This window comes from Phodopus roborovskii, unplaced genomic scaffold (genome assembly GCF_943737965.1).
Source record: "Phodopus roborovskii unplaced genomic scaffold, PHOROB, whole genome shotgun sequence".
NCBI classification, from domain to species: domain Eukaryota; kingdom Metazoa; phylum Chordata; class Mammalia; order Rodentia; family Cricetidae; genus Phodopus; species Phodopus roborovskii.
The window spans coordinates 8544332-8557035 of NW_026126638.1; the positions used below are offsets into that span (position 1 = coordinate 8544332).

At 44.9% G+C, this 12704-nt stretch overlaps 1 protein-coding gene across 1 annotated transcript in view; it reads right to left on the reverse strand.

Moving 5' to 3' along the window:
- Nucleotides 1-12704, reverse strand: part of Gucy2c (guanylate cyclase 2C) — a 61194-nt gene that overhangs the window by 25406 nt on the left and 23084 nt on the right. Inside the window, exons 10-15 of the mRNA XM_051173151.1 lie at nucleotides 10301-10412; nucleotides 7382-7463; nucleotides 2970-3075; nucleotides 1785-1847; nucleotides 966-1037; nucleotides 419-523 (exon numbers count right to left, since the gene is read on the reverse strand). Coding sequence (XP_051029108.1) covers nucleotides 419-523; nucleotides 966-1037; nucleotides 1785-1847; nucleotides 2970-3075; nucleotides 7382-7463; nucleotides 10301-10412 — 540 coding nt within the window. The remainder of the gene's footprint in view (nucleotides 1-418; nucleotides 524-965; nucleotides 1038-1784; nucleotides 1848-2969; nucleotides 3076-7381; nucleotides 7464-10300; nucleotides 10413-12704) is intronic.

Consider the following 12704-nt stretch of genomic DNA (forward strand, 5'->3'; position numbering starts at 1 on the left):
AGCACCTGTCCCTTGTGCTTTCAACACAAAAGCAAGTGAAGTAATGTAAAACGCGGCTCAAAGCAGTCTCCTATGTCTATTCTGCTATCCGGAATACTTTTGGTTTGCTCGCAATGATGTCATAGGAATGAGTGATACAATCTGATGGCTCTGATCACTGATCCCGACAGCTCTCTGATGTCATTTCAGTGAGCACAACTTTTACGTTGCTTTATTTCATGTGTGGGAGCGTTTTGCCTGCATGTGTGTATGAGCATCACATGTGTGTGGAGCCCAAAGAGACCAGAAGGGGGCGTTAGATCCCCTGGGACTGGAGTTACAGGTGTATTCCGAGCCATCTCCGGCAAGTTTTTGCTGTTGTTTGTTTTTTTCTATATGGTGGGCCACTGAGGCAGTAGGAAGTGACATGGTTCCTTACCCGGAGGGACCCTCTCTCACAGTATTCAACCACCCCAAAGATCCTGGTGTCCAGCTTCACGGTGCCGTAGAACTTGGTCAGGTTGTAGTAGTCCGACTGCAGCAACTAGGAGAGCAGACAACTAGGCTGTTTACAAAGCAAAGTCAAGGGGGTGGGGGTAGGGGTGGGGTTGGGAGATCAGGAGGTGTGGGGGGTGGGGGGGAGTGAACAGGCTGCTAGACTGTTAGGAAGCAAAGCGGCAGGGAGCCGGTGGGGGTGGGGTGCCAGGGTGGAGGTTTCTGCACCAGTGAAATGAGCTCCCTTTGAGGTCTGTGGGAAGAAGAGAGGCCACAGGGCAACTGAACGCCAGCGTCTGCTGCTTCTCACGCCCTGAATAAACATTCTATACTTTTAAATAATACCAGGGCTGTGTTGTAGGGCTCATCAGGCCTCACTCTCCAGCATCCTGATCTACCCTGTCCTTGGGAGTCGTCTCTGTGGGCAGTGGCGCCGCTGGGGACCTCAGTGTTCGGGGAAATGGGATGGAGCTTCACAGGGCTCATCATACCTTGTTCAGTTCTATCTTCTGCTTCTCCGTGAAGTTGCCATCGCTGTGCTTGAGGTCCTTCAGAATCACTTTCTGCGGAGATCAATTGCGGGAAGGGGGGGTTGCTGTAGCGTGAGTCTTCCCGGGCAATTTCCAAACCCCAGCCACGGACCACAGAGTGCAATTCATGGTGTGCATATCACAGAGGCTTGCGTGCAGGCCCCAGTGTATTTTCTGGAGCAGCCATAGTGTTTGCCTAAGGCTTCTAGCTCTGGTGTCTAGTAACTGGGATGTAGTGGGCTGGGGCTTGAACGTTTCATATAGAATGACCAGGGGACATGGAAGGGAGGAGGAGGGAGGGAAGGAGAAAACGGGGAAGGATGGACAAAGCCCCTCCCTGATAGGGGATTCTTGAGAACGAACCAAAGTGAACTCTCAGGCTCTTTTTCCTTCCTGTCCCTACTTGTCACAAGAATGCTTCATTTGTTCTTTCATGTCCCCAGAGCTCTGCCTGCCATGTGAAACTCTTGCAGCTACCCGGGCACCTCTACCATTGCAATGCCAAGGTCAGGGGCCAGGGCAACGCTCAGCGTACACCGGACAGGGTTCAGGGCAGTGAGAGCTATTCCAATTACCCACAGGATTCAGGGGAGCAGGAGTGGGGTGGGTGGGATGGGGGGCTGTACTAATCCAAAGGGTTTAGAACAGTATCGAGGCAGGGACCACGATGGCAACAACGATGAAGACTGTACAAGCGGTCAGGGTTTGGGACAGTGGGGGACTATACTAACCGAAAGGCTTCCGGACAGTGGGTGCGGGGGCGGGGAGTACTATACCAACCTTTTTGTCATATTTACACTGTCGTAGTCGCTGGATTGTATCTCGTCGCCTGTCGTCATCAATCTGGCAGAGAAAAAGCAATTGCTACAGAACCTCATATCCACCCCTCGCCCCTACACTACCAAAGGCTAAGAGGCTCCCGGGGGCTGCCTCATGGGCTCAGGAGAAGATGAAGCAGAGTAATAATGTACCTGGCATTAAAGTTCTCCGCGAGTGCTGGGTAGTTATCTATCTATCTATCTATCTATCTATCTATCTATCTATCTATCTATCATCTATCTATCTATCATCTATCTATTTATCTATCTACCTACCTACTTACCTACCTATCATCTATCTACCTATCTACTATCTATTTACCTACCTACTTATCATCATCATCTATGTATGTATCTGTCATCTATCATACCTATCTATCTATCTATCTATCTATCTGTCATATCTATCATCTATCTATCTATCTATCTATCTATCTATCTATCTATCATATCTTTCTATCTCTATGTGATTCTACACAGCTTCTTAATCCTTTGTCTTTCAGTGTCATCAGCAGAGGCATGACAATAAAGCTTAATTAGAGGCTCTTTATGGGGAGTTTGCATTCCTGACTGCAGTAAATGTTCTTCACACTGGCCACCATTTGCATTTCTAGACAAATCACAGCAGAAGCCCCTTCAGCAATGACCAAAACTTATGGCTCAAGGAGATGAGTACCAAAGGTGAGAGGAGCCCATAGGTATTTCTCTGCCAGGTCAGATGCAAAAAAGAATGACACATTGTTGCAGCTTGAAAGTGAGATGCCTTCCATAGTCTCCCCTGTATCAATGCTTGGTGCCCAGCTGGTGAGATTGTTCTGGGGTGTTCTAGAACTTTAAGAGGTGGGACTTATCTGGAGGAAGTGGGCTGCTGGGAGGAAAGTCTTACAGATCAGAGAATTTCCCAGGTCTAACTGCTCTCTCTTTGCTGATCCACTGAGTTATGGGCAAACCATGTAGCAAGCCTCCACAATCACATACAGAAGTGGTCCCAAAACCACCAGACAAAATAGTCCTTCCTCCTTTAAGTTGCAAACATCTAAATCTTGGATTCCCAAATGAACCAAAGTGTCCAGGCTTGGTACACATGCTATCATGCTACCAAAGTTCTTTCAGACCCTCATCAACAGGTAGAGCATGTCTGATTTACCTTCAGGCTGATATGGTTGGTCTCGTTGGTCTCCAGAGGAAAGATACTTTCAGGAGGAATGTGGGACCATTTTTTCTGTCGGAGTTCATTATCTCTTCTGTATTTTCTATAAAAGGAAGAGAACCACCAGGAGGTGTTTATAAACATCTGTCTTAGGGTTTTCATTGCTGTGAAGAGACACCATGAGCAACTCTTATAAAGGAAACTATTTAATTGGTACGGCTTACAGTTCAAAGGTTTAGTTCATTATCATCATGGTAGGACCTGGAGGTGTGAAGGCAGGCATGGTTCTGGAGAAGGAGCTGAGAATTCTACATCTTGAAGTGACCTGAGACACTGGGCGTGGCTTAAGCATATATATGAGACCTCAAAGCCAGCTTCCACAGTGACACACTTTCTCCAACAAGCTCATACCTACTTCGACAAAGCCACACCTCTTAATAGTACCACTCTCTATAAGTGCATGGAAGCCATTGCATTCAAGCTACAACATTCAATCTATTTGGTGCCCAGACAAACTAGGAAAAACTTAGGACCTCAACCCTGCTGTCCTCAGGCCAGCAGGCTGAGGTGTGGCTACCTGCTCTTCCTACCGCTAGGTGGACTGCTGTGGGCTTTTCTATTCTCTTCTCTTCATTTCACTTTCCCAAGGTCTTCACTCAGACAGTAATTCGGCAGAATAAAGGATGGCGAAAAAAACGAAAGACAATAAAAGCAAAACTAGAAACAGACAAAACCCTGACAATTTGAAACCGCTGTTAGTCCACTGTTTTCCTAGATAACTCAGTTCCTTTTCATGCCTTTCCCTTAAACAAGAAGTTTAAGTCATGCCAAGAGCATCAAGCCTGGAGCCCAGCATCTGGGAGGTGGAGGAGGCAGGAAGATGAGGAGTTCGAGATTCGCTTTGGCTACATAGCCATTTCAAGGCCAGTCTGAGCTATATGAGATGCTATGTCTACCTTTATCCCAACCTGTAAAGAGAGTTTCCTGACTCCTTCCTTCAGGTCCTATACCATGATACCTTCTTGGGTTACAGTGGAGAAACACATTTTCAACTTCACTGATGCCATGAAATCCTTTTCCAAAGTGATGTGCCAATTACCCAACCTGAGAACGTTCATTTCCAGTATTCTTTATATTGTTAAGCATTTTAAAACATTTATGATATGTATAAAATGGCGGCTCATTGTTGCTTAATTCTGTTTGCTTGATTTCTTTGGAGAGGATATTTCCAAAAGTTTAGCAGCTATATTATAGAATATATAGATCATCAAAGAGTTGAATAGATTTATGATTTTCTATTTCACTATTGTAACGTTTCTTTTATTATCTTACATGAATTTTCATCTCTTTCTGCGTGTGTCTATATGGGTTGGTATATGTATATATGTCTATGAACTTGTGTATGTGGACTGGTGTGTGTCTGTGTGTATGTGTCTATGTCAATTGACGTGTGTGTCAGTGTGTGTGTATTGTGTGTATGAGCATGTGTGTGTCTGTGGATTGGTGATTGTGTGACTGGGTGTGTATGTAGATTGGTTTGTATGTTGTGTGTGTGTGTGTGTATTGGTGTGTGTTTCATGTGTGCATGCAAACACACAGTGTTTGTGGGGATTAGAAGACCACTTTGGCATCTGACCCTCACCTTTCATTGTTTGGGGTAGGAGCTCTTGCTGAGCTCTGCACTCCAGGTCATATGGCCTGTGAGCATCTGGCGCTTTTCCTGTTTCCCTTCCCCATCTCTGTGACAAGGTTGGGTTTACAGATACGCACACCGTCCCTGGTTTTACATGATGTCTTAGGGTTTCTATTGCTATGAAAAGACACCATGACCATGGCAACTCTTATAAAGGAAAACGTTTGAGGTGGCGGCTTACATTTTCAGAGGTTCAGTCCATTATCATCATGGTGGGGCATGGTGGTGTTCAGGCAGACATGGTGCTGGCTACATCTTGATCAGAAGGCAACAGGAAGTAGTCTGAGACATTGGGCAGTATCTTGAGCATATGTGAGACCTCAAAATCCACCTTCACAGTGGCACACTTCCTCCAACCGGGCCACACCTACTCCAACTAAGCCACACCTCCTAGTAATGCCACTCCCTATTAGCTTAGGGGGGCCAATTCCATTCAAACTGCCACACGTGGGTTTTGAAATTTGAACTCAGGTCATCATACTCACACAGTTCCATTTGCCCACTGAGCCATCATCTACCCATCCCTTATATGAATTTATTTATGTTATGGAAAAGCAAAGCCTATCTCCTTTTGTGTAGTAAATACTTTCTTCTATGTCACTGCATCTTCAATTTTGTTGTATAGAACATTTTAATTTTATCATGGCATAGCTATTCAGTTTTCTTCTGAATGACGTTCTTCTCGATCACAACTCAGAACTACTTTCTGTAAAGCCACCTGCATCCATTTCTCTACATTTTGAAGTTTGGTTTTTCTCACATAGGACCTTAAACACTTAGCGCTCCGCTTGGGATGGGATGTATCTCTGTTTATTGTACTAGGTAGTTTTAATGTTATTTTTGCATGGAAAGTCAATGTCCTAGCTGGTTTGTAATCCCACCTGTCACATTTCTCAGTCGCTTTATAGACTTGCTTACCTCTGAATTTATCTTCACTTCTTTGTCGTTTGCCATTCCCGTCTCAATGCTCCCTAAACAGAATGCTCAAATTTCCTCCTCTGCCTGCAACTTACTCTGATTTTTCTTTATTAAACATGTGTAAAATAGCATACCGCTGCCCAGCTGCTGTGACCCCAAGCAGAGGCAGATGGGATGAGTTTCAAGACATCGAAGGTACCAGTCATGTCTGAGCACAGGTCTTGATGGGAGATGTCATTCTGTTATGTTTCTCATACTGGTTAATGAATAAAGCACTGTTGGCCAATAGGAAAGGAAGATAGGAGGGACTAGGAGACAAGGAGGAAATAGGAAGTAGTAAGGAGAGTCAAGATGGAGAGCCTGGAGAGAGCTGGATGCCAGCCGCTTCCCTGGTAAGAGAAGGCCACGCGAAAATACATAGATCAGCAGAAATGGGTTAATACTTAAGACAGAGCTAGCCAATAAGAAACTAGTACCAGGCCAACAAAATTATATCTAATACAAAGTCTCTGTGTTTTAATTGGGGCTGGCACGGCAGCTGGACCAGACCAGGCGGCGGGCGGAAAAACCATACACCTTACAGTTACTGTCGGGGCTAAACAGAGCTGCATTGCATACTGGATTAGGTAACACCATAAACCATTCCCTTTTTTTCATGCATTGGTATTTGGAATGGAAAACCACATATACCTCATCTTTTCTGCAAGGCCTTCTTATTTAGACTGGCCATTAGGAACCTCTGCTTCTGCCTCCAGGCCTAGAGACAACATCGGCCATCTCCTGTTTTATCTCGTGACTTTCCACCAAAGAAAGTTGATCATCCCATTTGGGTTTAATTTCTGAGAGATTTTTTTTTCCCTGTACTAAATTAAATGGTCACACTGTAGACACTTTCTTGTGTTCTGAGAAACACCGCTTCAGAACATGAACTCTGCCTTCAGAGCAAGGCAGCCTGTCTCCCCCATCTCCACAGAAAAACATGATACAGGCTGGGCACTTACGTTAAGATTAAGTCTAGTGACATTCTTCTCAACGTGTGGGACACACGCAGATAATTGCTACTTGGCTTAGCGTGTCCTGATGACAGTTGAGAAAGATGATTCTCTTCGGTGTGTACAGGCAGAAGCTGGAATGCTTATAGAGTCAACAGACATTTAGCAAGTCCAATGTCTCCAGTTAGGCACATGCTATGCCCAAGTCATGCAGATAAACCATGGCTCTGATGCTCAGCAGACCACCTGGGCTGTTCCTGTCACCGCCTCGTGGACTAAGTCTATGTTTCTCTTTCCTCATGTTATGGACATTTGGAGGAAATAATTTCTTTGTTGTTATTGTTTTTGCTTGTTTGTTTGAGACAGTGTCTTACTATATTGTGCAAGCTGCCCTCAAACTTACATTCTCTGGACTTAGTCTGGGATTACAAGCATGGCCCACCACATCTGGTGACACGGACAATTTGTAAGCTTCTTCTAGCTCCCTACTCTTCTGTACAACGATCCTATGATATCTCACAACACACCAATAGAAGTCTGTAACTAGCTAGCTAGTTACACACTGCTTATAACATGGCAGTCTGGGCACTAGGCAAGTTTGCAATCTTCCCAAGCATACACAAGACCTTACACAAGCAGATCCTTTGATTTGGGATTCTAATCTACCCATATTACTTCTGCCTGTGGCACGGTTTTTGATGCAGAATGCCGTCAAGATGCCTTTGACATCATGTGTTGCCAATGGACACCAGACTTGTCCCTTCTCTCCTCCCCACCAGGAGGGAAAGCCTGTGGGAAGGTGGTACCTCAGCACCAGGAGAGCTATCAGCAGCAGCAGGACCACAATCCCTGCAAGCGTGAAGACAGCGATCATCAGAACTTGAGGACCTGTGGGGAGGAAGGCAATGGCAGTGCATTAGACCACAGATGGGTGCCAAGACATTCCAAAGCTTCATGCCAGGACAGGAGAAGGAAGAGCCCTTTAGACAAATCCTGATCTTTTATTTATCTCTTCATTGGTAAGACACATCCCGGGTTCCCAGGCTCTGAAGAAGCTGCTGTGTGTGCCCAGGGATGGGGTAGGTGATGGAGGCAGAGGTAGGCAGATCTCTATTAGTTCAAAGTCCATCAAGGTCCATCTAGGATACACACAGGCTTCCCCTCTAGGCAGGAAGATCTGTGGGTACAATGAAAGGACTCAGGTGAGAGACAAAGATGTAAGGAGCCTGGAGACAATGCACATATGGTAAAGAAGACAGAGCAAGGGGAGAGAGAGAAGAGAGCGAGCACGTACGTGCTTAGAGAATGTTTAAGAAAAGGCAGATTACTGCTGAATAGTGAATGCTACTCCAGGAAAAGAGACAATAGATTTCCTGTTAGCACACCCCCGCCCCATCTGTAGCAAGGCACCGGGACACAGAATCCTTCGGGCAGGAGCCCAGTGTCTACCACATCATCTGCGCCATCATGGGTTAATTATTAATTGTAAATGGGTGACATTTTGAATAAAAGCTTGTCCCTCCTCATTTTACTGAGATGAGAAAAAGGTGCCCAAATATGAGACTCCTACAATAACTTCTGTCCCACGTCTTTTGTTCCCCCCTTCCCTCTCCCCCTCACACCCCCAAGCAGAGATTTAGCATGTGGCGAAACCCGCAGTGCACTTTGGTGAGGGCTGCTTTGCAAGGGCATGACTTTGCTCATGTCCTCGATGCTTATGCGATATTTCTCCCCTCATCTCGCCAGACAGACACTCCCACCTTAGGGCTCATGCCTTCATGGCCATATTTCTTTGGATAGATTCTGTACATGACTGTGATGGGACCATCCACCATACTCACCACATCTCACTCCTACCGTGGCACACCCTTGTCCCAAACAAAACAAACCAAAACCCAAATACCAAGCCTGTAGAAGAAATACTATGCCCACGGTGTGGAATTATATACCTCCATACCAGAACATGAGTTTGAGGGACTCGGGTCATTTCAGGCCCCCTCTGCCTGCATAATGAGCACCTCACTGTGTTGGACGTAATGGCCATAATTAGATATTTACACATAATTAGACTATTTAAACTAAATAGGCTCATTGTTGTTGAGGCAGGGTCGTGTTCTGTAGCCCAGGCTGGCCTGGACTCACTTTGTAGCACAGGATTGCTTCAACAGCATTAGTCTTCCCACTTCAGGGTTCCAAGTGCTGTGATTACAGGTGTGAGCCACCACACCTGGCCAACTGTGCTTAAGTCAGGCTCACACTACTTCTGAGGAAACCATCTTCTACCCTCTAGTGGCCACTATGGTTATTACAGTCTGCTGGCTTCACCATGAATGTAAGAAGTTCATGACAGAACAGTTGGAGGGAACTCCAGCTTTAAACAGAGGAAGAAACTTTTAGTTATAGAATAAAAACAAATCGACAAAGAGACACAGGGGCAGAGAGACAGAGGTGGCTGAAGTGTTGGTTTAAAGCCCAGAAGCATGAAGACAGCTCTGGGGATAATATGTTGGAAGCTTTAAACCAGCTCTAATTTCACAGTGCTCTCTGGGTTATCTTCTGTTGAGTAGAAAGTACTGCCCCACACCCTCTTTAAGTAGGAGTCTCAGAGCAAAAGAAACTTAGAGCCGGTTGTAGTTTTAATACGAGCAAGCCCATTGAAGCACGATGCTCTCTTAAAAACAGCTCAAACTCCAGTTCCTGGCCACAGAGCACTCCCGGAGTGGAAATGTTTCTCACTCAGTTTTTAATACTTTAAAAAGTGGTAAGCGAATACAAACATTGCGGGAAAGAATTGAAAATTCAGAGGTATGTAAAAGGGAGAATTCTCTCACGGTCTTATTACTCAATGGTAAGTAATATTGAAATTTTATGTATTTCTTTTTGGTTCTATTTCTACAAAATTAGGGTCTTGTTAAAGAAAGAATTGCATTTTTCTATTCTTCAATGTTACTAGTTTTCCTATCACTTAAAATTCTTTGCAAAGAGTAAACTCCAGCTGGTTGCATGGTGCTCAATTTAAGAATACATCATAAGTTTCTAGGAACCCATTAAGAGTATTTTCATGTCTTGGAGTATAACTATGTGTCCTAATATAAAATCATTGTCTAAAAGATGCCAGATTAGTAACACAGAATTACTGATCGTAACTTTAAGCACTGGCCAACCCAGTCACAGACAGAATGTGCTGTGAATTTTATGGTCCGTGGAGGCCCCCTGACGTCCCTGATGAAGGCCAGGGTTAATGTCCCGTATTGTCATTGTGACTTCTACAGGTGAAGGCCAAGCCATGTCAAGGCTTTTAGAATTTCATCACCTGTGTGTCACCATCATTGTCTGTATGTCCTATGAAGGGATGGAGGAGGTTTTTAGGGCCATGATCACTGACTAACTGTCAACCTGATATTATGGTAAATACTCCTTGCTAAAATATAGAGCATGTTTATTGACTCTGTTGCATTCAAATGCATACAGAGTAAAGCATATATTTTTATGATTGCTTATATTTCACCTATTTTTGTCTTTGTTTTCTAGGGGACCTGCTTATATGGGACCCATCTTCAAAACAGGGTCAGCTAAATTAAAATGTGGCTGTATTTATGTAAATACCCACATTTATAAACCCAGGAAGTCTACATGAGATGAGAAAAAAAAAAAAAAAGAAAAACAAGCTACTCCATACAGCTTACATGGGAACCATGCTGGGGGAAAGGAAACGAATGTCTTACCCAGCCCAGGAACATCATTAGGGAGCCTGTGGTCCTTCCAGATGAAGTTGGGGTTCGTAGCCATTGGGATGGTTTTGTTCTTATGGGTGTCATATGCCATAAGAACCTCGTACTGTGTTGGGGCATAAAAAGAAGATGAAAAGAAAAACATGAGAACATTTAGAGCAGTTTGTGATGAGCTTGCCTACACGTGTGTGTGTGTGTGTGTGTGTGTGTGTGTGTGTGTGTGTGTGGTGTGTGTGGCTGGGGCTGGGGATAGGATCTCAGTATTGTAGCCAAGTCTGACCTTGAACTCTTATTCCTCCTGCCTCAGCCTTCCAAATTCTGGAATTACAAGCGTGAGCTATCTTTTCCAGTCACTAGTTAGTCCTCTATGATTAAAGTCTTCATTTGAAGTCACCTGCTAATGGGAACACTTCTACAGTATACCCTCGAGTTTCCGTTGCAGATATCGGTAAAGTTGTGCAAGATATGTTTGAAACATGGCCACCCATCTCCAGTTGCTCTCATTTCCTCAAAATGTTCCCCAAAGAAAAATTTCCATGTAAAGAACTTTACGCTGGAGACTGAGCCGATAATTGCATACGTGGAAGGTCAAAATTAGCCTGTATGCTAGGAAATGGCATATTGGCCCTCTACTGGCACCTGGCCTGCATGTGGGCTAGCATCTTGATAGCGCCCATGTTTTGAGAGTTAATCCCTACACTCCCTCACATCTGCACACCATGTAATGCGATGGGAGGCGGTCAGTCGCTAAGAAGTTTGACCTAATTGTCTTGGTGAGAGTTGTGTAAGAAAGAGTTCTCCCATGAAGAGCAGTCGTGTGGATGAAAAGAGGTCTCACTTCCGCCCTTGCCTCTCTTCTGTGGGCAGCAAGGGCTTCCCCAGTTGGATGGGGGTGTGGGTCTCTGTGTGGTTCCTGCTAGTGACTGATGGGTTTGGGGGATCTGACTCAAAGGTTTCTCCATGGCATGGATGCCAACCATATATTCCTTTTTACATGTATGTATTCATTTGGGAGGTAGGTACGTGCATCATGCATGTGGAGTTCAGGGGACAATTTTCAGGAGTCAGATCTCTCGTTCCGCCATGTGAGGTCCCAGGGGGCAAATTCAAGTTGCGCAATTAACACTCAAGCACCCTTACCCATTGGGCCATCTTGCTGGCCTCAAATCTAGCATCTCATGTCCAATATAGTAACAAAAACTGGGTTCTATGAAATGCTGCCAGACATTTCTTGAGTCACTTTCACAGAATGAACATCTTTTCTGTAATTTTCACATTTGCTATTGTAGGGAATCTCTCAAAAAGCAATGCCAACATATATACTCACGTATGACTTAAGCTTGTCATACTGTCCCCCTGGCCATTTTACAAATGAGCGTTAGTTTCCTTTAGATTTCCAGTTTTGTCAGGGCCTAACCTCTTGTAGAATAAAGGTGTTCAATGACCACTTCTTAGCTGGCTGGAACAGTGGCTTTCATGGTTTATATGGGCACAGCTTTATAAGGCTCAAAGGCACCTGTTTTGTTTTTAAATTCAGTGCTGATCAGCCATGGACTCTGTGGGAGATACTGCCAGAGGAGTAGTCTCTCTGCTCCCCTCCAGAGACTCTGTCCTCATCAGGGTTTCCATGGCTGCATGAAACACTGTGACCAAAACAACTTGGGAAGGAAAAGGTTTATTTGGCTCACAGCTTATAGTCACTGTTCGCCACTGAAGGAAGTTGGGGCAGGAACTCAAACTGGACAGGAACCTGGAGGCAGGAGCTGATGCAGAGGCTATGGAGGGGTGCTGCTTACTGTCTTCCTCACCATGGCTTGCTCAGCCTGCTTTCCCATGGAACCCAGAACCAAAATGCCCAGGGGTGGCACTTCCCCGTCAATCACTAATTAAGAAGATGCTCCCCAGGCTTGCCTACAACCCGATCTTATGGGGCCATCCTCTTAACTGAGATTTCCTCCTGTCAGATGACTGAAGCTCGCATCAAGTGGACATAAAACGATTCAGCGCGGGACCTAATACAGAAGTGAAGAAGCCAGGGGTGTAACGTGAGTAAAAGTGCTGCATGCTAGCACTTTCCTGTGTCTGTGTGAGGCACTACGCAGTCCGCAAGTTTCACGGTAGCGCTGATGGAGAGAGATGCTTCTTAGAAATCTTTAGTTTGTAAATCTGATTTATGGTCTTTAGGAGATGCTTCTCATCAGGCCATTATCTTTTCATCGACTCAGTCACTAACTAGTGTGATGCACACACACTTACATATATACACATGTATGCATATATCGGAAGTCGATTTCTAATTGGAGGTATTATGGGCTAGCATGCTTAGGGGATACTACCCCAAGTGGAATATAAACGTAAAAATTGAGAAAGCTGAAATGATCCACTGTAGTGATATGTA